The following is a 23,761-nucleotide window of genomic DNA, read 5'->3' as shown; positions in this document are numbered from 1 at the left end:
TCAATGCATTTCAGAGAAAAGCCCCACACATACCTTTCAAGTTTTATGTTTATGGTTTGCAGAGTAACCTCCCACTGATGAAAAACATATTACTCACTTCAGACAAAAATTAACTTACTAAACTGTATTTCAGGGAAAAATAGTTTACCTGTATGTTTCACACACCAATTTTATTGGCTTAAATGAAAAGGAGGGAAAAAATGAAACCCAACTATAGCAGTTTTCAGGGGCAGCACTAGTTTCTTTTAATATCTTATTAGCCCACAGTACACCTAAGAGGACAAGATGATTTAGACTTCTCTGTGCTTGCACTAAATCCTCATCCAACCTTACATAAACCAACTGAAATTGCTTATTGCCACATGCTTGAAAGTTAACGGAACTGATGACAACGGGAATGTAACAGTTACCACTTCAAAACAGAAGTGGCAGGGAAAGCAACTTGCAAAGATGCTCTGTAAGGTCCGAGCGGTTTATTCTGACAAATGATATCACTATTAACACTGTTTAATATCTGGATAATTGGTCATTCACGTCTGTGGCATGCTATTTAATGCTGCATATAATTCTAAATAGCTGATATTCCATGGAGAAACATTTCAGAATAGTGCATTTGTTTTCTGGGGGAAGCCACAAAAGAAGAAGCCAAGAAGAAAAGGAAGGAGGGAGGGAAACGTATACTACACAATTTATTGGACACTTCCTGCACTTATAAACCGGTATTTGGGGGGGAGGGCGAAGGAATTAATCCATGCTGATACATAGGAATCTGACAACTAAAAGATGTGCACTCTCATCTCCTTGAAAATATGCTTCAAGCAAGATCCTTGGCAGAAGTGAGGAACTTCAGGATGGTTGGTTGAGTTGACCGCTCACAGATGTGCTGACATATGGAAGCCAGTGCCAATGCGATACAACCTGTTGTAGTATCAGCAGTATAATGACAGAACGGGTTGAACTCCTGCAAATGGCCATAAGTGGTGAAGGACAACAGTGACAGCTATATACATAACCTATCCTCTCATTGCTTATCTGGAGACAAGTTAGAATTCCTTGACTATCAGTTAAAGAAATGTTTTTTATGATGATCCCCTCCTACAGTGTTTTTAATAACAAAAACTACATAATAACATATATTTTTGAAGAAAAAAAATATTAATGCTTTTTTATTCCTATCATATTCAGTCTGGTTCATATGATGGGATTAAGCTATGCTTTAAAAACAAAACTTAAATACAGCAAAAGTCATTCAGTCATGTTGCACAGAACTGACATACTTTACTGTCTTTAATAAAAACCCTCTCTAAGGTGTTCCTTTCAAACAATAATTACTATTTTTGAACAGATAGCCTAATACCTTTGGAAACTTATGGAACTACAATAAATGCCTGGAAATATTTAAAAAAAAGAACATACTATTTGATTGTTTCAAATAATGTTAAAATGCAGAGGAAACTTTTTAATCTTGCAATACGCTACAGAGAAGCAAAGTAAAATGCATACTTAATGCTAGTCTCTGAAGAAATTTTGCTTATTTGCAAATGAAGATGTTAATCCCTCCTCATGACTGATCAGATAAAAGACCAATGAGAGTTATAAATAAGCACATGAAGGGCCATTTTATAAAAGTTACCACAATTCRTAGGACTTCTCTTCCTTAGTGACACTATATCTACTCATTGTCATTATAGAATAGCTAGAACAAAAAGGTTCTAAAACAATGCTTGTCACTAAAACCTAAAACTTTTTCTAGCATAACTCTAAAGTTCAAGATTAATTATTCCTTGCTAACTTTGCACAGTTCTCAAAACATGTATTCGTAGCACATTTAATGCTATCAAAGTACAGTTACAGCAAACCACATGTGTCCAGATAAAACTCAATACATAAACAAATTGGGAAGCTTTCGAGGCCGTGGTTCCATATTATTAACACCACATTCACACACTACCAGGTTACCACAAGTGCAGGACTGAGCACCTGATCCATTTTCTTTTGAAAGCATATGATGCAGTGCTAGTGCTGGATTTAGGCTAGCAGCAAGAAGACAGATGATATCTGACCCAGCAGATACATGCTACAGAGAAAAAACACTAAAAAACTAGTAAATGTTGGGCTGCAAAACTTTACAGCTCCAAAATTTTTTAAACAAATTTGAATCAAAAGACTGAGCTTTGCACAGTCCAGTGCCTTTGCATCATGTGGCTATGGCATCTTCCTTCTTGCAATAGTGCCCTATAGCTGGGTCTACCATCTCAATGAGACATTGGTCTCAACAACACAAGAACATAAAGCTGATGAACTGAGCTATCCAAAATTATATGCAACACTAGTATGTAAGAAAAGGAGAACAAAGTCCTACCACGTGATTAATCCCCCCATGCCTGCTAAATTTCAATGAAGCAGGTACTATCTCAAGCCTGTTCCAGAATCATAAAAACTCTGCTATCATGAGGTGCTGAGTAGGAAAAAAATAAATAAAATAAAGATAGGCTTGCCACCACGTGTAACTAGAATAAATGATGAAACACATGCCTGTCCTACCTTAGTGGCATGGAGAGGAATTAGTTCTTTTTTTGACTTGCTGACCGATTTCTTCCATCTTTTTCTGCCTCACTTTCCCCACAAAGAGAAAACAAGGCATCATTACTTCCTCATGAAGCACTTGTGAGAAGCATCTTTGAATGGATGTAATAGCTGACATGCTAGAACAGATCCATTTCCCCACTTGATCATCAGAGGAAAAACATGGTTCTTTTTACTCACAATAATAGAATTATCTGTCCATGGAGATTTCTTCCTGACTACTATCTGGTAGTCAAGTAAGGCTCTTATGCACGAGGTCTTGTATCCCTTCAAAAAAAGTCATTGCATTATATAACTATGGACACCCAATGCTTCTTCCTTCAAGTCCTGCTACTATTTTCAACAAGGATAGCAAATTCCACAGGCTAGCTACATAGAATGCTAGAAGGACTTTTTTTCCCCCGGCTCTAAACCTGTTGCCTTTCAGTTTCACAGACAGCTCCTTGAACTCTTATGAGGGCAGTTAAATAAGCACAGCTAATTAATCTTCTATCATTATTGTGTTCTTTTGCTGTCACGCTTCCTTTTCATTTCCTCTCCTGTCTAAATTCCTAAGTCCCTCTTCATATGAAAGCTTCCTACTTTTGTTACCTCTCCCTAAAGCTCTAAAATTGCTTTATCTTGTAATGCTCCATTCAGGTTAGCATGAGCATTCCAGCCGAGGATACACCTCTGATGTAGTTAATGAAATTACTGTTTTCCTGTTGTTTTATTAGATCTACAAACATTTCTTTGTCAGTTCATCAATACCACACACATTGCCAATACTTTTGTTGCTCAAAACAATGCACAAGTTCTCCACCCAAATGGAAAAAGTGAATATAAAACTCAGTGCACGCTGCTTACATATGCAATTTATCTGTTTTGCATTCCCAAACCTCATCCATCCAGCTTTGTTAACTTCTTCCTAAAATTAGGGAAACTCTGGGAAACTTAACTGAGATAAACACATGCAATCTCTCAACTTTGGCTGCAACCAGAAGACCATTCAACCTCCTCTCTCAGAGGACTCCAGAACACAAAGCAGCCACTGCAAGCAAGGCACAGCGTGGACCCAAAATAATACTTTACAGTTGGTCAGGAAAATATAAACCTTGTGTTCCACTGCTATTATTTTTAAATGGTAAAAGTAGAATTGGAAAATGGGAAAGTTGGAAATTTTTTTTCTTAAAAAGGTTTTTCTTTACTGAAAGTAAAAGGATCAAAAAGACTCCTAATCATGAGAAAAACCCTCTGGTTCCTTCAGTCCTTAAGTCTCGTACAATATTATCTCATTTTTCCCTAAATATTTTCTCTCAGAAGGGATTCATGTGGAATGCTCCAAGCATTTTTTCAGGTTTCCCTCCAAAATGGCCAATAGCCCTAACTGCCTAAGATCTCAATTCTGTCAGTCCCACATAAACCTTTATCTTGAATTCTACTTTCTACACATGCAAAGGAATGATTACTATCTCTTAGGAAACAAAACAAAACAAAACAAAACAAAACAAAAACCTCTGTGTTTGGTAACCACCAATAAAATCTTTGGTAAGCAAAAATTACTGCTTGCATGTTAATGTAGCAATATAGTACCACTATAAATTGTTCTTTGGTGGAAGTTTGAAGCAGTTTTTCTAAGATCTGTAAGGACTACTTTTTACTAATCACTTAAATACTGCAACATTTACTTGCTAAACAAACCTACGCTTTTTTCTACCAATAAAATTACTCGGTCATAACAAATGAAATAAAATTTATGTCCTCTTAATATACAAATGTTGCATTAGTCACTAAGTCTCTAGATAAGTCAGAAGTCTGCAGTCCTCATATTCAGAACAGTGGAAAACAAACAGAAGGGCCCTGTAGCTATGCTCACAATCTGTCCTAGCAAAACATCTGACAGCTGCAACACTAATAAAATTAACAGTGGATGAATTAGTATCAGACGCTAAACAGTTGCTATAGAAAAATTCATCCATTTCTTCTCTTCTTCCCCTTTTCTTCAACCTGGCTACCCCACCACTTGATAAAATTAACACTCAGTATCAATTTTTTTCTGTTGTTATTTTATGAAAAACGTACCACCCTTCCATACACAAGACGATGAACTTCACTCCGTGATCTCTCTGGATGCTTAAAGACACAGTTCACAACTGAAAGGACCGCTTCCCAGTTCTCTTAAATCTTTTGAGCAGAAGACATGTATTGACCTACCGAGTTCTTCACTTACTGATTTTGGGGTTTCATGCGGTGACATTACAGAGCCGCCAGCTGAAGAACGGCAGCACCTGCTCTGTTTCTTTACACGCTCTCCACCGAAACCTAGCTGCAAGTCCCTTCATCTGCTCCTTTCTTCCTCTTCCTTTCTTCCCCACCTTCTCGGGATTTCTTTCACTGGCCACTTTTCAAACCATTTTTGAGTAAGGATGCCCCATTCAAATGTTGGCATTCAAACTCTTGCTGAAACATTCGGATGGTTCAGGYGGACACCTGAAGTCCTACAAGGACATCAAAAAAGACAACTCCAGACATCAATTTAAAAGTGCTAGTCCAGCACTGAACCRCAAATGAGGGCAAAAGTGTCAGGCATTAAATTATACACCTATCCTTACTATATCTTGCATCAACTGATCTAACATGCAAATATGTCACTATTCAGCTAGCAGATTAAAAATCAAAAAAACCCAAATCCATCAAATACCAGTTTAATCAAAATTCATATATTTATAACCTATTTCATCATCAGGGAAAAGCATCCATTTTTAAAGGATCAGCCTGCTGCTATGCAGGAGAACAGTGTTACTAGGAAATCACTGTGCTACTTTTTGGCCAGACAGCATGCTGTAACATCTCCTGACCAGGAGATGGATGTAAACATATAAAGGACAGCAGCATACCATTACCTGCAGACAGCTTCAGCATTTCAGCTATCCAAATATGTATTTGGAAGTGACTATAAAAAGTATTAAGTAAAATGCCTAAATTCTGCATTATCGCTCAGTGTGTATTTCCCTATTTTGAAAGCTACAAGAAACTACTCAAAACAAACAGTGTTCGGGTAAATGGGAACATGGGACTGGGAAGAGAAGTCCTGGGTCACCGAGTCCAATTCTTGATATCACAGCTAAGCACATCCTATAATCGATTTCATAAATTCTTTACTGAAGTACAGTAGCACATTAGTAGATACATTAGTATGGTCATATATTAGTAGTAGATACATTAGTACGGTCATATATTGTGCACTGGAACTGACACAGTGAGATCCATGATGGGGAAAGAAGAAATTAAAAAACAACAACCAGGTTGCAACTGGACTCAGCAAACCTCTATGCTGTGTATATTACATAAAAACAAACCCGTAATATTAGAAGTTTTTCCCCATGCCCTTCTCCCTGGTAGTTAACTGACTCGTCTTTCCACTTCCCAAGAGAAAACACTGAGTTCTCAGAAATATGAACGTATTTTTTCAATATGGTTCTTCCTTTTACATATTCAAACTCTCATCTCTTTAGGGAAGAGGCTGTTTGGACTTTTACCTCCCTGGAAGCTTTTATAGTTCTAATATTCAAAATTTAATTTCTCTGTCTATTTTAAAGACATAGAGAGCCAGACCGTTCTAACTGAAAATGGAAACTTGCTGGAAAGAGCTGATAAAATAAAGAAAAACTCTTGTGTCAATTTTGCTGATCACTCTTCAATATCAGCTGAAATTATATATTATGTTTGTCAAATCTGCAGAAGAATGATGACATTTTTTAGAGAGAAGGTACACTCAGGTAAAAGCATCACTTTTGTTACTGAAATCTTCAAATTATTTCATCCAGTACTGACTAGAAATTAAGAATTTAGAATACATTTTTATAGCAGTTTCAATAAAAGCTTTAAATACTTCTGCTGTCTATACCATAACACATTTCAGTGTCAGTTAGCACTAGTTTCAAAATAATGTCAACAAACCTCCAAACACAAAAAACCTGGCATCTTGACTCCAATTTACATCCCAGCATTTCCTCATCACACAAGTTAACCTGGATGGAACAACAGATCAGTAATGAGTTTGACAAATCAAAACAGACTTACAGTGTTTTAAAGTGGACTTAACCCTCCCCACCAAATCTCTGCCCTTAGAACCAGGCAGCACCTTCGGCACCAAAACCAAATATCTTTTTTTTTTTTTTAGCTCCCTTAAGCTAATTTTGCTAACATTTTCAGTAGATTTTTAAGCATACTAAAGAACAAAAATATGTATAGGCTTATTATAGGCTTAAAAATATGTAGGGCTTATTGCCTAGCTCATGTCTTTCAAGTATCACACCTATAACAGCATTACTGCTAAATCTACAATACAATGAAGCGTTTAAATAACGACCAAGATTATATTTCTATTGAGAACTTCCAAGGATCCTGCCTAGGAACTTCTGCTGAAAGCAACATGAAGTAGGTACGCGAAAGGCAATCCCTTCAAAAACACAGCCTTCCCTGGCTCCCCTGAAAACTTGTTTACACATTTACAAAAGCAACAAAATAATTCCATATTTAAAACGCCCCCAAATGCCAGTGGATATTTAAAAGCATAAATTCAATTCATTTTTAAAATTCAAGTCACAGGCATTCAAAAAATAATAAAACATTACTTTGAGGCCAGGTTAGTCTAAGACTAAATTAACTTTGATACACTGCAAAGCAAGAAAGTTTGGAATACATTTCTTAGATCAGTATAGGCCAGGTTTTATTTCTACTCTTTTTTTCCCAAGCAGCTTTTAAAAGCAATTAGAAGAGAATACTACTTTATGTGGCAATTTCTATATGTACTATATCCTTCTTACTGATCTTTCCCTTCAAATTACAGACACTACCACACCATACACACTTACGCAGTCCACACTACAAAAATATTCACCTGCCTTTTACAACCGCACATCAGAGTACATTACACAAGGCTTGTCAACCATCTTCTACACTTGGAAATTCATTACAAGAGTAGGGGTTTAATTTTTCAGTTGAAGGGTCTGAAGAAAACCTGGTCTACTTTTGGGGTCCAAAAGACCATCTTGCACCCCTCCTAAACGTTCCCCTACTTGGGGCCTAAGGGACATTAATCTTAATTCAGAACCAATAAAGGTAAGGGAGATAGAAATAACTGCACCAGTTTACAAAACACACAGGCTGACCTGTGTGCAACTTTAGGCACCTAGTTTGTATACCTGAATTCAGAAGATAGTCTGGTCTAGAGTTCCCTATATAGCTAATGGAAAAGGATATAAAACACCTCTATTAAGGCTGTTCAGACCTCAGCAGGCTGAGACTGCAGGGCGCCCATCTCCCTCACCGCAGGGGAAGCCTCAGGAAATCAGTCTTGCAACTTCTGGACCTCAGATAAGGCAGCRAGAATACCCCCAGTCCCACCTTTTCAGCTTCGCTTGTRCTATAGAACTGCCTAATCGCCTTCTGAGTAGCTGCAAGTCTTCTAATTAATTTTGTGATATTAGTATAGTTGATGTAATCCTTTTATTTGTGATTTTGCTCAAAATTCCATGCTTACTTCCAAATTTTTCATCTTACCTTCACTGCTATTTCTCACTGTAGCAAGTGGATTTAGATTACTTAAGGACTAAGAGACCTGCATAGATGTGGAGTTGCAAGAGGGATGCAAATCCTTCGACATATTAACGCTGCTATCCAAGATAATAAAGAACTCCTTTCTTCAGCTAATTATTTTTGCCCTTATACTGAAGGTGCACTAATCAACTGCTTCTGTGTTTTTTTTGCTAAACCAGATCACTAAAATGACACGGATTTAAAAAGGCAGTTTCCCCCCACCACCCCGAAGGGCATTTAACTCAGACCATTGAGGGTCCAGTTCACCAGTTCTGTATCACCAGAGCTGACAGGGAGGGAACAATCATGAGCACAGAAATGAAGCAGCAAAAAAAGTCAGATACAGAACTACAGTCACAGATTTAGGTGGGTTGGTCTGATGATTTAAAATAGTTTCCTGAGGAAATGAGGTTTAAGTGATAGCACTATTGTGGGTGTATACACATGAAGAAATGCAYAGGCATGCACACAGTCATCTGATCCTCATAACTTTTGAGCCTGCTGGCTAGATTCAAACAAATTTGGTGAAAATTAGAAATATTTCATTAAAATTTGTTAAAACACGTGGCTGGATAGAAATAAGGGAAAGACTATAAATACCCTTCCACTTTCTCTTTCCCCTGTGGAAGAGTTAAGCTTTACTGAACAGCAGAGAACCCATGTAGGAGAACAGTATCTGAAAACAAGTAGTTTTAGTTTTGTTTCTCACACATCTGCTTGTTAAAGAAATGAGTTTGGGCTAATACATGTGAAGACCACATAACTGTAACGCATGCCTTTAAGACTACTTGGTTAATAAAACTTCTTCTTGGTAGGATTCAGAAGCAGCTTATAGAGAATGCTGCAGCAACACATACTTCTTCCTAGCTGGCGCTCTCACAATCTTGTCATGCTTTCTCTTTTTATTTCAGCTTTGCCAGGGAGTAGAAAGCTAACATTAGAACATGAAAAAAGGCTTCTTAAAAGTGGCATGACAGAACACTGCATTCATTTTTGTTTAAATTAATATGTAACAAATGTATTCAGTTTGAAAAGACAAAGATTCCCCCCAAATTCTGCTGAATTTTCTGAAATCCTGCCTTTCTTCTTTCTGGCTCATATGCCACCTCCAATAACAACGGAATCAGACGACCAAAACCTTCTGTCCTACCTGTACAGCCACTTCCTGTCCCTGAATGCTTAATTTCATGCTAACAGGATGTAGCTGACAGCTTCATTAGTGATACATGAGCCACAAAAGGATTCAGATCTCCGAGTTGTGTGTTCTGCAAGGCTACAAAAGTAAAAGCAGGGATGAAAGCAAGAGTTTGCAGAAGCTGGCAGATACATGCCTAAGTAACAAAAGACTGCTGCCCATGCAAAAAATGTTACACTTTTACACAGGTATTTAAAGTACAGACACATTTTAAAGATCAAATAATAACAAAAAAGAAAATCTAGATACCTGAGATTTAATACTGTTGCATCACCTGACTACACATATACAGGTACACACAAGATACAAAACAGCTGTCATCTAAAAAAAATACAAAGCCATCTAAAATGCATCGCACAGTGATTATTTTACACTGATTTTGCTGAGAGGGACTCCAAAACATGTTTTATGCCATCTTCTCCCTTCTACCATTATTACTTGGAGCAACAGCTGCTAGTCCTATTTAATCATTTCCCTTTCATCTCTTTACCAAAACTTTCTTTCAGTCACTTGATTTGTCCTCCCAAATGGGGGGGGAGGGGTGTGAATGACATATTTTTCTTTCCTATATATTTTTTCTTCAGGTTAATAATGCTAAACAGAGAAAACTGCTATTTGATTCAAAGTCACTATAAGRACATCCTATATACATTTCCTTTTACAGCTCAAAAGAACCCAAAGGAAGTCAAGTACAGTAACAAAAATATAACAATACATTTCTGAAGATTAATTTTGACGACAAATAGAAAGTAATAACGGATTTCTGTATCCGAATCAAATTGTCCCTGTTCTAGTCTAAAAGCTTCTGTTTCTTTATAGGATATTTTAACCCGTGCTTGCACAGTGAGGTAGCAGTAAGCAGCACCCTTCCTCCCAACTCTCTTGCTACAGAGCACTTAAAATTCCATTAAAAATATTGTGGCAAATACATTAACATACATTATTAACTTCCAAATCTTTTAAAATGCAAGATTCAGCTATATCATATTCCAGTTACTCTGCTTCTACAGCTTCTTTTACCTGTAATGTCAATATTTAAATATGTATATCAACTTTCAAACAGGCCTTCTACAGGTGTTTTAAAAAGCAAGATTGTTTGTGTCATAACTGAAGACACCTACAAATACCACTGTAAACATTTTCCACCCCAAGAAACAGGCTTCTTTAYGGCTTGTGAGCCTTTGCAACCTTGGAGTCATATGCCATTTCAGTAGTGCTTCAAGTCCTTACTTGTTAGGTCCTTTCTAATACTGGATTAATGCCAAGGACAGACATAGCAGAGGTTTCACATTTAAAAGCTTACCCTTTTTTTTTCCTAAACACCTACACACATTTTGCAGTATTAGCACAGCTTTGTCCTAATATACAACTTTCAGCAAAACCTGAGTGGCAATGCTGTTCTCTTTAGTTTCTCTTCCACCCCCTTACTTCCACTTCAAAGCCCACTGCAAGTTAGTGGTTGGGGACAGGGCCATACACCTCATGTAGAGCAGGGATAATCCTGCACTGTAACAAGGAGCCATGCAACTTTAAAACATGAGGAAGACATTTTCTGGACAGCCCAATGAAGTCTAGTGGCTCCTTARAAAGGACAACAGACATGGTACACGTAGAAACATACTGTTGGAAATTAAAAAAAAAAGATACCAACAACACTTACTTTTGACAAAGCTGGCTGAACAGCACTTTGGGAGAAAGAGGACCTTTTCCAGCCTCCTTCATGCTGTGAAGGAACAAGAACATGGCTGAAGTCAAGGGTCCCGGGCTGGAGAGGTTTACCATCAAAGGATCCTTCAAAGGAAAAGTAAACTCAACATCAGATTCCATAATGAATGACACACAAGACTTCTTTCAGATTAGTACATTTATACCCAAGAAGAAGGTAGCTTTTAGTCTTAGAGGGTTTATTTTTTAATCGTGTTGTCACCTATATGATTGAAAAAGTCAAGGAGAAAGTTTATTATTTAAAAAATAATAGCTACAAAACTAAACAATTCTTGATGAGCAAATTGGTTGGTAGCCATCAATTTTGGAAACAGGCATGTCAATGATTAATGGAATGAAGTAAAATATAGTAACACTTAAGGTAACAAATAGGGATGAGTTTTTAAACACAGTTCTCAGTATATTCCTGACTAACATTCAGAAGGCTCAAATATTCTCTCTTGCTATGTAAATCACATTTACAGGCTGGATTTATAATGTTGAAATGGTGCTGKCAGGTACTCCAGAACATTAGGTGCTGCCTGCCCAACAGCTAAACAAATTGCCCACTCTTTTCATTAAGAGACTGAGCTTCCCAAGTTCAAAGTTCAGGCTGGAAACCATGCCAAAAAACAGAGTCTGAGCAAATAAAAAAGAAAGCACAGCTCTTGATCTATTTTTGCCCATATTGTTCACATAGTTTTGCTAGACATGGGTTTCCTAATTTTTAAGTTTGCCTCACCTCTGTCTGCTATATAAAACTATCAAGGCCAAGCAATTAAGACTGCAGGAAAAGTTTAAAATTATGTCATTGTCCTCTAAACACACTAGAGCACTGATATAAGATCATCTGGTAGCAGTATAATTTATTATAATTTTCCTCTAAAAATTAACAGGAACTTCTTTTATTGTTAGGCTATGGGACATCAAAGGGAACTTTTTCCAGTTTTTCTCTGAAACTAACTAGCTACACACAAGATGAAAGCTCATTTATTCAAGATGTTATTTAGAATATAAATGTCAAGTGGAAGAGCAGGGAGGGCCCCAGCAGCAGTTCACAGGCAGGGGCCGGCAGCAGGTCCCTACAGCCCTAGCATTTCCGTAGGGGACAGGGGAGGAGGCGGCACCAGGCTGTGGCAGATCTCCAGCTGCCCTTGGCTTCAGCAGACCCTCCGGCGTGGAGATTCAAGTGACCCAGCAGGTTCCCGGGCTGGAAGGACCCGGCCTGCAGCCATCTGACACAGTCTTAGCGTGGGAGACACTCTTAAACCTCTTTGGCACCACTTGAGCCTCCAAAACTGCAGTGTAGCCAGCTCTCCCTTACGTGCCCCTAGGTTCATGCATGACCACAGTGCTTCTTACTAGCTGGTCCAATTCTCATCAGAACAGATTACAACTTTTGGATGAACTATTAGAGGGGATGCCTCTCTAAAAACAATAACAACAACAACCACTCCCACCCCCCAAAAGATAAGCTCTATGGATACTCACAAATATTGCACTATCAAAACTTGAAAAATACCCTTTACCAAGCAGGAAGCTAGGCTTTTCTACATTACTATTTGTTAGACCACTGTAGTCCTCTAAGCCTGTGCTAACACACAAGAATCAGAAAATACAGTCTTTGCTCCAAAGATCTTATTTACATTGTAAGCACTCACATTAAATTAAAAAAAAATAAATCTTTCAACCTTATGGCTGTGCAAGGTTCACATCAAGCGTGAACCAACATACCACTGTCTTTCCAAGCCTCCAGGCATAAGCTCCAGATCTCAGTTGCAGCTCAGGAATAACTYACTGAAATGTTGCTGTTCAGAGCTGCTATTAGAGGTAATATAGACAACGATCCAGTGAATTTCATGCTGTTCTTGCCTGGGGAGGCTACGAACATCACCAATGGCAACCAACAGAACTGTTCGTAATTTTAGAGGTATCCAAAACAGACTCCCACCCCATCAACCCTTACCGCCACCAGAAAGYTCCAGGCAAACAGTGGAAAAAGAGAAAAAAAAAACAAAACAAAAGGGAGTAAGAAAACATCTGTAAACTGCTTTTGTTAGCTGGCAGAGGGAAAGGGGTATTATCTTTTTCACATTTACCAACAATGTATTATAAAAACACAAGTCTAAGAAATGATGAGGAACAGCAACATATTCTTTTGATAATAACCACAGTATCTTCTTTCCCATATGCCTCCAACAAGCTTGAGGATAAGAAATTTGGTCTTCACTGGAATTTTGCTTCTCTACATTTAATCCTCTGGCTATGAAGCAGTTAATAAATTTTACAAGCCTTACCAAAGAAGGGCTGGGACAGACTGGAATAAAATATTTCATGAACACTTTATACAGTCAAACATATTATTTCCTGTATTATACATGCACATTAAAGAAAAGAAATGCGAAACAAATAAAAGTCAGCCACTCTTAAGGTCAAGTGTTATTTGCTACTTTAATATCACAAAACGTCAAAGGAGGTGATTGTTCCTTCTTCAGGGCTGAATAATTAGTTTCATAAAAGAAGTGAGTTCATAGATATCATGTCTAAAAAATTTAAAGGCAAAAAGAAAACAGATAATAGGAGCATGTCTTTCAAAGAAATGCTATTTTCTGTTCTCCAGCTTCTTCCCACATTCCCCAAATTTGTATTTCTCACTGCATACTTACCAACTGGGAGTCTGAAGTATGACAGATTTTTAGCTTTGTTCCTTTTTCCTTCATCTCATACATCAATTCATTTAGTATGTGAGTCTGTGCCAAGTTCTTAAAGAAAAAAAACAAACAAGAAACACTGATCTTTCAATTATACTATTTTCTTCAGTTATAAACTCTAACTTCAGGAATAGACAAAAGATATATATTTAATAAATATACCACTGAGGTTTAAATCAAATCACTAGAAAAAGCAGGTCTCACCCTCATAGTAGGTACCACTGATCTCAGAATGTTGCCAAAACTGTACCTATTTCTGTTTCTATAATTCTCAAAAGTTCTTAGTAACTACTTTGTTATTTTTGTTGAACAACAACATTCATTCATTTTAAGGGTTTTTTTTTCTTCTAATGGTGAGGAGATTAATATGAGASAGCATTTGTTTCTTTTAAACTCTGCAGCCTCCCTCAGTGCCCCAGGAAGCAYACAGGTTTGGAACACAGACAAGCATTGCGCGTCTGAATTTATGAGAAACCAACTCAACGTATCTCCACTTTGTTTCTTTATTTTTGGTAAGCTTTGATCACAAATCACTTAGGTCTCTACAATGCCCTGAGTACGGACAGACAACAATTTGCAGTAATTTTACTCCTTAAAATTTACTTCTTTTTGACTGAATTTTGTAGTCACCATAATCATATATGCAAAGTAAAGCATGCTAGTTCACAACACCTTTGTAGTAGTTTTATCTCATTTGCTCACTCCTGCCTGCAGACATACAGACGTCTCTGCTCAACTAACAAGCAATAGGATGTTCCAATATAAAACCCATTTCCAYTAGGTTGCTGTTGGTTTTAGTATGCTGGATTAGTTATACCCTCAACATCAATAAAAGCATATCAGTATAGCTCATTCTGGTCAGAAAAAAAAAAACATAATCAATAAAAGTACTTTTATATCTGCATCCATTGTAGGGGCTTAAATCAACACAACTCACTGTGCAGACTTTGGTGCTTGATAATTTAAATTATGCATAAAGTACCACTTTGACACCCACCAGTATGGTAAATGCAGTGTATTACTCATGAGTGCCTAATGTAGAGCTACAAATAAAACCATATGCTGGAATACAACCCCCACACACATGCAATGTGTAACACACTTGACATTTTCATTTGTCTCATTACTTTGAAAAATGCTACTGATCCGGGAATTCTTTTTTGTTATATCAGAAAATACTGCTTAGACAGGAAGGAGTGAAAAGGATTTAAAAAAGACCTTCAGAAAGTAGCAGGAAAATTGATAATATGCAAAATCTTTTATGAACCCCCCATTTTATATAGATTAAGTATATCTGAAATCTATGAAGAGAAAGCTGTACACTATCTTTCTATCTTACCTGCATGACAGCATTAAAGAAGCATGTATTTCCTAAATTATTTATTCCTTTAACTGGAACTGATGCACCATTACCAGAACCTTTTCCTTTCAGTATTTCACTTGTTTCGGTATTTTCTTCACGGAGTCGGATAATTTTTGATGAACCTGTAATTAAACTAYGGATTAGCGTTACTATATAATTTTGTAGTCTAAGCAATTCCATCCTTCCATAGGTTAGGTTTTACCTTCTAACATATACTGAAAGATACCTTGATGCTACTTTAAGTTGCTTTTCACAGTCTTTAAAAAACAAGAGGCATCTGCAGCTAAACCCCTGGAAAAAGTCTCCCTCCAACATATATCCAACAAACACATTCCACAAAAATTAGATTATCCCATAAGGCTCTAACTTCTTCAGTTATTCCAAATGATAAATAAATAAAATGGCTTCATTCGTTCTTTAACAAGAGGCACTTCAGATATATGTTCACTACACACCGCAGAAACACCACACAATAGCTATCACTCTGCTTTTTGGTGCATTTAAAAAGAGGCAACCAAAAGTTACCACTCGAATACTTAAGTTCTTTATCAGTTACTGTACTTTGTTCAAATTGGCTTGTACAACTCACTCAACAGCTGAATCTGAGCTGTTATCAGTTTTCCCAAACGCTACACTTTTCCCCCACCCACCTCCCTTTGAGGAGCTTGAGGAGCTGCTAACACAACCCATATACATACAATGCTGCTATTTGGTTTCATTCTAAAAACAAAAATTTGATAAAACTGCAATGGAATATGCTACCAGCACAGCATCTATGCATTTTCCTGTTTGCCTTACTATTTAAATAGATGAGAGGCAGCAAAGTTAGACAGTCATTAACTTGTAGCCTAGAGGTAATGGAAAGACTTGAGATAACAACATTTAGCCTGGAATTCTACTAGCAACTTTCATATTGTCATGGTTGCAGGACTAAATATGAACATTACTGACATCTGCAGTGTCCTAAATATTGATTAACAATGCACATCAATGTAAACGAGTTATGGACTTAATCGATGCCAAGAACTGTGATGCTGCAATCTATGTCTTGATATATGAATTCATGTTTGTTCTAATGAGTTTCACAGTGAAGTCTCATTAAAGCGTTCTTGAGAAATAACTAACAGACCTATTTACGTTAATGAAATGCTCATGCCAAAAGGTTCTTTTATGTACACTCCTAGATACTTTCTTGCTTAGAAGATGCAAAAAACATAATCAAATAAAAATAACCCATTAAAAAATATCCACTGCACCTTTGATGCAGTTTGTCTGCACCCTGTAACACCGTTAAGGAATAATTTTTTTCCAACTTATATCTGAGTTTGTCAAAATGCAGTTAGAGGTGCTTTGCTGTTTAAAAACATCTTAAAATGTTCTTGGTAATACTGCTTACCCAGCTTTAAAATATCCTCCATTCCACTGGTGTGGAAAATGAAGACAGTACAAGGACAAAGCAAGAGGCCAAATTCTCTTTGAAAAAGCAGGTAAAGTATTTTTGAACACAGCAGATGACAAATAGCATGGGAGCTGTTCGCACCCCAAAGAGGCTCTCTGTTTTACAGGCTCTGTGTTATTGGCATGCTCACAAGGTGCACATTACAGTGTCTGAAACTGTCCTGTCCACGCAGAGCTCCCGAAGAACCTTAGCACAAGAATGAGTTCCAAATATCTGCAACTTGAAGGCACTGGTCAGTCTCAGAAAGTTAATAAAATTACTGGAGTCTTCTTCCCCTCAGAGAAGTGTGCCATACAGAGGAGTGCTGGGGAGAAGAGATGGTTAAAAAAAAAAAGCCAAAATTGTGTAAATAATTTGTGTATTAGTATACCACAGTTGTTGCATTTATCCATTGGCATTCAAAAACATCTGGGACAGCATCTTAAAGTAAACAATGTTCACAAGGCCATCTGGACAAAACTGCAGGCAAAAATTAAAGCATAAGCATATGGAAAAGCAGATTTTTCTCTTCCCTTTAGCAGTACAGGATGACAAATGTCAAACCTAGATCTGTCCACGCTTCACTGTGCTATGCTTTGCAGCACCACCTGGCTCTCCTTGCACAGCCACCAAATATGGACAGCCCTGCCACAGCGAACCATATCTGCAGGGCAAACTCAATAAAAGCATTTCACGTCATGGTTAAATGGCAGCTTCACACAAGTAGCAAGGTTCCAGTTGCTGAACCTTACATATAAATTATTTAAGGGGAGAAAAAACAAAGTAAAAGCACCCAGTTTTGAGCCAAGAGCTGGATGAATGTGTAGTTACAAAATGCAATAAATGACAACCAGACATCTGGTTTCAGAAAGCTAAATAAAATGTATAGAGATAAGGACAAGTAGTAGTAAATTAAGAAGTCTGCTACACACATCCAGAAATCTTTCATTCAGAAAGATTTTAATTACTGTCTCTTACCTTTCAACCAAGTTTACAAATACATTTCCTGTGACACTGTACTAGTTTTTTCTGTCTGTGAAAAAATCTTGACAGAAAAGTGTTGCTTTGCTATTACAAGCATTATCTGGTATTTATCTTATTCCATGCAAAGAATTTCAAGGACATACACACAGCCATAGGATGAACAGCAGTTCTTAATTTAACTCTGTAAAGTCCCCAGTCAGCGATAAATGACAGACAGGCCTAAAGCTGGATGTGTCTAGCTGACATGTGAAGAGTTGGTCAGTCTTAATAGAAGATGCTGGTAATGACTGTGATAGCTAATACTTCCACAGATTGTGGCTGGAGGGTCCTTCTGCAAGATAACCCAAGGATACGAGCATGTTTTAATCAAAGAGTAATATGTAATTTTTTAAAGTGAATTTGCTCTGAACTGCTTCCTACACTCTTCCTGGCTCAATCTTGTAATTCTGCAACATTTTAAAAGGAGTGCTTTTGGAAAAGAAAAGTGACTTTTAAGCCAGTACAGTTACAACAAAGACTTTCACAAAAGGGTTCTATCAAAATGGTTATAATCTGTTGGTGTCCACAAGGGCCTTACCACTCCTGGCCGAATAGTGTTCTGAGAAAAGAAAGAGTGGAAAAAGACACCCATGCAGTAATACCTATTAAAAAGGAACTCTCAGTGATGTTAACATGAGCAAGGCAGGTGAAAAACACATAAATAATTAAAAATATATACTCATTTCTGCCTGTAGTTCACTATTGCATCTTTCAGAGTCTTAACGTGATTTCCCCCCAACTTCTCTGTCTTTCTCAGGCACTGTGAACATCAGCCTCATGCAGACCTATCTCTCTGTGACCTGGACAGCAATAGATTTTGACTATTTTGACACAATAAACTTTGACCATTTGGGGATTCTCACATTTGGACTACGCCTCTCTCTGTCAGATTACTTCTGCAGCTTTTTTGGAGAGATGGCCTTTCTAATCCAATCACACAGGAAAAACTCCCATCCAAGTGATCGTTTTGTGCCTCAATTACTACAACCTCCTTTTCCTCTGACAAAGTGTACCTTGCACCAGAGATACTCTACCAGAGCGCTCTGCCAACACTCACATCCTAGCCGTCCCTTTAGCATGCCATACCCTACTCATCACCTTTTATTTGCTATCAGATCAGTGCCTGTCTTTGATCCAGTGATAATGTCCATCTCCTGCACCTACTTTGATTCTCAGATAACTGCATTTGCGCTTACATGCAGCCTTCGCGCTTGGGGGAGCTTCCTGCCATTACCCTTCTCTCTCCCATCCTAGCAAAACTGTCCTTTTCACGATATCCCCAGAAAAGACAACGGCAGCTGGAGACTGCTGCTGTGCTACCACTCTTGCCTACAGTGCCGACCAATACCGTGTCAGTGTTTCCTCCAGTGCCATCATCTACTTCTGCTCATCTGTTGTCTTCTCTTGCAAGCTCTGGGGAGGTAGGAAACATCTTTTTGTCCCACACCTGTACAGCACCAGTCTAATGGGTCTGTGACTGAGACTTTTAAGCACCATGTTACTATGAAGAGCTATTCAGTTTGTCAATTAGAACAAGTCACCAGATGAGGAGTTAAAAAAACCAACAACATAGCACTGACATGTCCTCCTGTAAAAGATGCTTAGAAAACTTATCACAGATTCTGTATCAATTTATTTTGACAGTATTTCAAGTATTTGCAGTGTACACGTACTTCTACACTTCTCCTGCTGAAACTGAAATGTACCTGGGGGTGCAGATGGTATGCAAGCAAAAATATAAATGACATTCAATTTTTCTTTTAGCTGGGGGAGTAAGCAATTTGCTCGTCTTTTCAATACAATTTTTTTTTAATTAAAAAGGAGGGTTCCGGGATATGCACTTTTATTCCAAGGTCAAGCCTTTTCTATTGAATACAACTCTGTTACTTCAGCTGAAGGTCTTTGCAGTAAAAACAAGGTTAATAGATTTCCTTTCTTTTACCAAGTTCTCATCATGCTGTATTATGAAATAGGCTACTAATTTTTTTTAAATAAAAAAGGAGTGCCAGACAATTTAAGTTTTTTCAGCATTSTACAATAATGAAAACCTAACCCTTAGAAAAATAGCACAGTTCACTTCTTAAATGGTCACTAGTTTTATGTTTTTTAACAAGTTTTATGGTTTTTTATGTTATTTTAAGACTGATTTCTCTTGTAGCCCCTGACAAGTAAGCACATGTGAAAGAAAATTTATGGCTGACAAGAGAAATGTCTTTTTGCTGAAGTGTATCTCCTATTTGGACAGTCAACAAATTTGCTAGTTAATTATATTTCTAACTACAAGTAGATACAATGGGCTCATATAACTCCAAGCTTCAAATTACATGCTGTGAAAGTCAGTTATGAAAGAACAACTTTATTTTTTTCAGTACAATCTTCTGTCAATTGCTAATATTCATTGTCAAATGCAAATTGGAAAAGTATTCATATGATTTGTTGTTCCACACAAGTTAATAAACTTTACTTGTATTGTAAAATTATTTTTTTAATCTCACTTTTACACCAGTTGTATCCATTAAAACAGAAATCAAGTTTCTAAGTTTAACCTATTGGCAAAAGCAGGACAGCTGAACTTATTAACAAAATCTCATTCCTCTACTTGATCTTCCCAGCAATAAATTTAACTACAAAATTTGAGAACAAATATTCTTCCTTCCCATTCTATGGCCACACAAACAAATTTAATCAACTGGTATACAAAGAAATTCAGTCTGCAATCTTGTGTCTTCACAGATATCTAATTTCCCTTCTATAAGAAAATATACATAATATTCATTTTTAAGACTGCAGAACAATTTATTTTCTCCAGCAAATGAGCAGACACCCAGACATCAATGTCTCAGCATGGTTCCTGTGTACTACATGTGCATTATGCCCATGTGAAGCTCACAAGTGTGCCATGCTGACAATACTGCACCTGCCTTTCTGTGAAAATCATCATGGCCTGCTAACCTTTTCCACAAAACAAATTTCTGGGTGGTACACCCTGGAAAGCAATCTTGCTTTATTCTTCCATCTTGTGCCCAACATGACCTCTTAAACAAACAGACTCCTTTAAAGAAAAAAAAAAAAAGCAGGCATTGCTGGGTACAACAAACCATAGGATCAGATGTGAAAATCACACAGCTGCAAGCATTCTTTTGGGAACCCAGCACTGGGATTTATCTCAATCGCTTAATGTAATTACAAAAGTCAGTCATGTAGTAGTAATGTAATTTGCACATTTTTACAGCTGAAGTGAAGTCGAATCTTTATGAGAAGCTGAGTGAAAAGCAGGGATCCTGCTGCCACACTATTCCACCACATTAGTACCAGATGACATGCGTTTTGCTTTTGTTTATTTTCCAAGATGCATTAACTAGGCAATCTATATACCCTCCCATACATGTTTAAACTAATTTACTTTATCTTTAAATGACTCCTTCACTTAAAAGAACCCCCAAAACCCTAACAGTCCTCATCTATTACTTATACCCATGCCCATACTGCATTGAAGGAAAAATTTCTACACAATATTTTATGAAGCACCATGCCAACCAGTTCTTACAGATATGAAATGAAGTTTTGTTACAGTGCCATGTTCTGATATGAAAATTAAGTAAGTGTCTTCACTTTGTCTGCTTTTTGAACTGAAAGAAAAAGTAAATGGGGGAAAAGCACTAGATTCATTTTAAAGAAATGAAAAATAAGCTGTGAGGAACAAGTATTGTAAAATTGACCATTGATATTTCATGTTTCCCCACTTAAAATCAGAGYAGTTTATTTTTACTATTAACTATTGCAATAAACATTGTTGATCCTCTAGTAAATATACAAAATAAAAAAGATAAGAATTTAAAGAATGACAGTTATAGTGAAAATATCATTATAGTGATAGTGAAAATATCACTACAACATGAAATAGACTGCTACTCCTTTAAAAAAAAAAGATAAGTTAATAATAATAGAGTTAATTTTCACTGTTACACCTTTTCTCCTTTGTTTTCTGAACAACAGCATGAATTACACTTGAATCTCAGATTTTATTAAAAAGAAAATCTTTAAAGGCAGTTTAACTTGAAAAAAAAATAAAAATCTTACCTAAGTTATATTTCTTTACAATCACTCATTGTTTCAGGATTTGGAAAAACAAAACAAAACAAAAAAAACAACAGAAAGGGCACTGCTGTTAAATTTATCAAATGGAAAAAATGCTGTCGATTTGGTTTGGAAGTTTCCTCTTAGACATATCAGTTATTCACCAGTACATCAATGTTTCCTAGCTTCTTCCAGTAAGTAGCCGGGACCAATGCAACAGACTATGCCAGGCAAACAGCTTTTCCCTCTTTTCCTTTCCACTTAAGAAAACCCAGCAAATTATCTTTGTGGCAATACTCCCAGAGCTCTCAAGAATTTGATCCTAATTGCTTAGTACAATCAGAATTTCTGGYAAACAGAGAGGGTTGCTGATTTCTAAGTTTAAAACATTAATGGATGTATGCACATATGCTCACTTTTTGCAGGAATACAAGCTCAGATGTGAGCCTTAGCCCTTTGCTGGAATGAAGCTGGAAATACGGTTACCTTTCAGGAGCAACCCCCATAGGTTAAGACCTCTTGCTGCTAAGGTGGCCACTTTGCAAAGCTTACATGTGAATTCCTTAGCTTTGAACAGACAAATAACTCCCAGAAATCAATGTGGCTATTCGCATGCTCAAAAACAGACGTGCATAAATTTGAAGGATAAAGCGTAGCTTTGCAGCCAGATTGCCCGTAACACACCACCACTGTAGTCCTCTAAGCCCTTTTAGCTGACACCAATTGGCACTGCTGCACAGAAGAAGTGGTCTTGTCCACCCACCACTCCTGGCAGCGCATTCCTGCCCCTCCGATTCCCTTCCACACGGAGTCCCGGCACAAACATTGATGTCACCCTTGGTGAATCATATCAGGGAACTGATCCAGATCAGAATTAACGCAGCGAAAATCCCCCCCCTCAGCTCCCCAAACCAGTGTCCCACGCTATCCAATTAATGCCTGGGCCAGCACAAGGAGACTGCAAACGAACGAGCAGCAGCAAGCAGCCAGGGCCTTTCTGTTTGAAGCAGTGCTGGCTTAAAAAGCTCATGAAAATACAGCGTGAGACTCTGGTTTAAAATTTCACTGGGTAACGCATTGAAAAAACATTCACAATAAAAACTAGTCTCACATCATTGCACGTGTCACACTGTTAATGCCTACATTTAGATCACTTGCAAGATTTCAGAGTAAGTTTGATTTACTCAGTACACATATATCACAGAATAGGCAACTACAGACAAAAGCTGGGTGATAGCCAGTTTTTCAACTTAATGCCTGATTTAAGAAACTGAAGGGGAAACTGCTTTAAATGAAACAGAAAAATTTAGAAAAAAAAAATCAACAAAAACAATACATTTTTGTTTCCCTCTTCTATTTGGAAGATATTTAAGTGAAATATGTCAGAATACCAAAACAGAATACAGAATACCAACATGAAATATAAATACCTATATAACAGAAATATATTTTGATAAATTCTACTATAAACACATGATTTTTCAGGAACACCGAGTCTAATTTAAGCATACTTTTTCTAAGTTGGTTTGGAATTTTGGATGTTTAGTTTACGACATTTCACAGAAAAGTTCTGAACACCAAACTCAGAAAACTTTAGATGTTTTGAAGTTTCACAAGTCAAGAGCCTAAAAAATGAAGCATACAGAATAATATCACTCCTGAAAATCTTATCCAGCAGTTCAAAAACAGAGTGAAATTGTTTCCATTAAATTAACTGAAACAAATACTACAGCATTTGCCTCTGCAAACAAGCTAATTTATTAGCACATGAAAACCTGAAACTGAAGCTGTGAATAAAAGTGAAATCATATATTGTATTTTCACTGGGCCAAGTGAGAAGAACACAAAAAGTAGTAATTTGTTAATTTATTATAATTAAATAAGTTGTTACTTGTGATTAGATGAAAATGTAGAATATGAATTTTTGAGTGACCCCTAGTAGGTTTTTTTTCTCAAAAAATATGTAATACCTCTTAAAACTACCAGGATTTATGTACCCACAGCTAGAAGAATACATAGTCCAACCCAGTAAGGCATACTATTCTAATCTTACTTCTAACTAGATGAGACTATCAGTCTCTGCT

General features: G+C 37.1%; 1 protein-coding gene across 2 annotated transcripts in view; it reads right to left on the bottom strand.

Annotated features, from left to right (window-relative positions):
- Positions 1–23,761, bottom strand: part of USP45 (ubiquitin specific peptidase 45) — a 57,241-nt gene that overhangs the window by 21,678 nt on the left and 11,802 nt on the right. For both annotated transcript variants that reach the window (XM_026059276.1, XM_026059277.1), the window contains 3 exons: positions 15,116–15,261; positions 13,732–13,827; positions 11,022–11,152 (listed from right to left, as the gene is read on the bottom strand). In XM_026059276.1, coding sequence (XP_025915061.1) covers positions 11,022–11,152; positions 13,732–13,827; positions 15,116–15,261 — 373 coding nt within the window. The remainder of the gene's footprint in view (positions 1–11,021; positions 11,153–13,731; positions 13,828–15,115; positions 15,262–23,761) is intronic.

This window comes from Apteryx rowi, unplaced genomic scaffold, assembly GCF_003343035.1.
Source record: "Apteryx rowi isolate R43461 unplaced genomic scaffold, aptRow1 scaffold_155, whole genome shotgun sequence".
In the NCBI taxonomy this organism is placed as follows: domain Eukaryota; kingdom Metazoa; phylum Chordata; class Aves; order Apterygiformes; family Apterygidae; genus Apteryx; species Apteryx rowi.
Note: the sequence above shows the minus strand (reverse complement) of the source record. Positions and strands in the feature narration are given on the sequence as shown.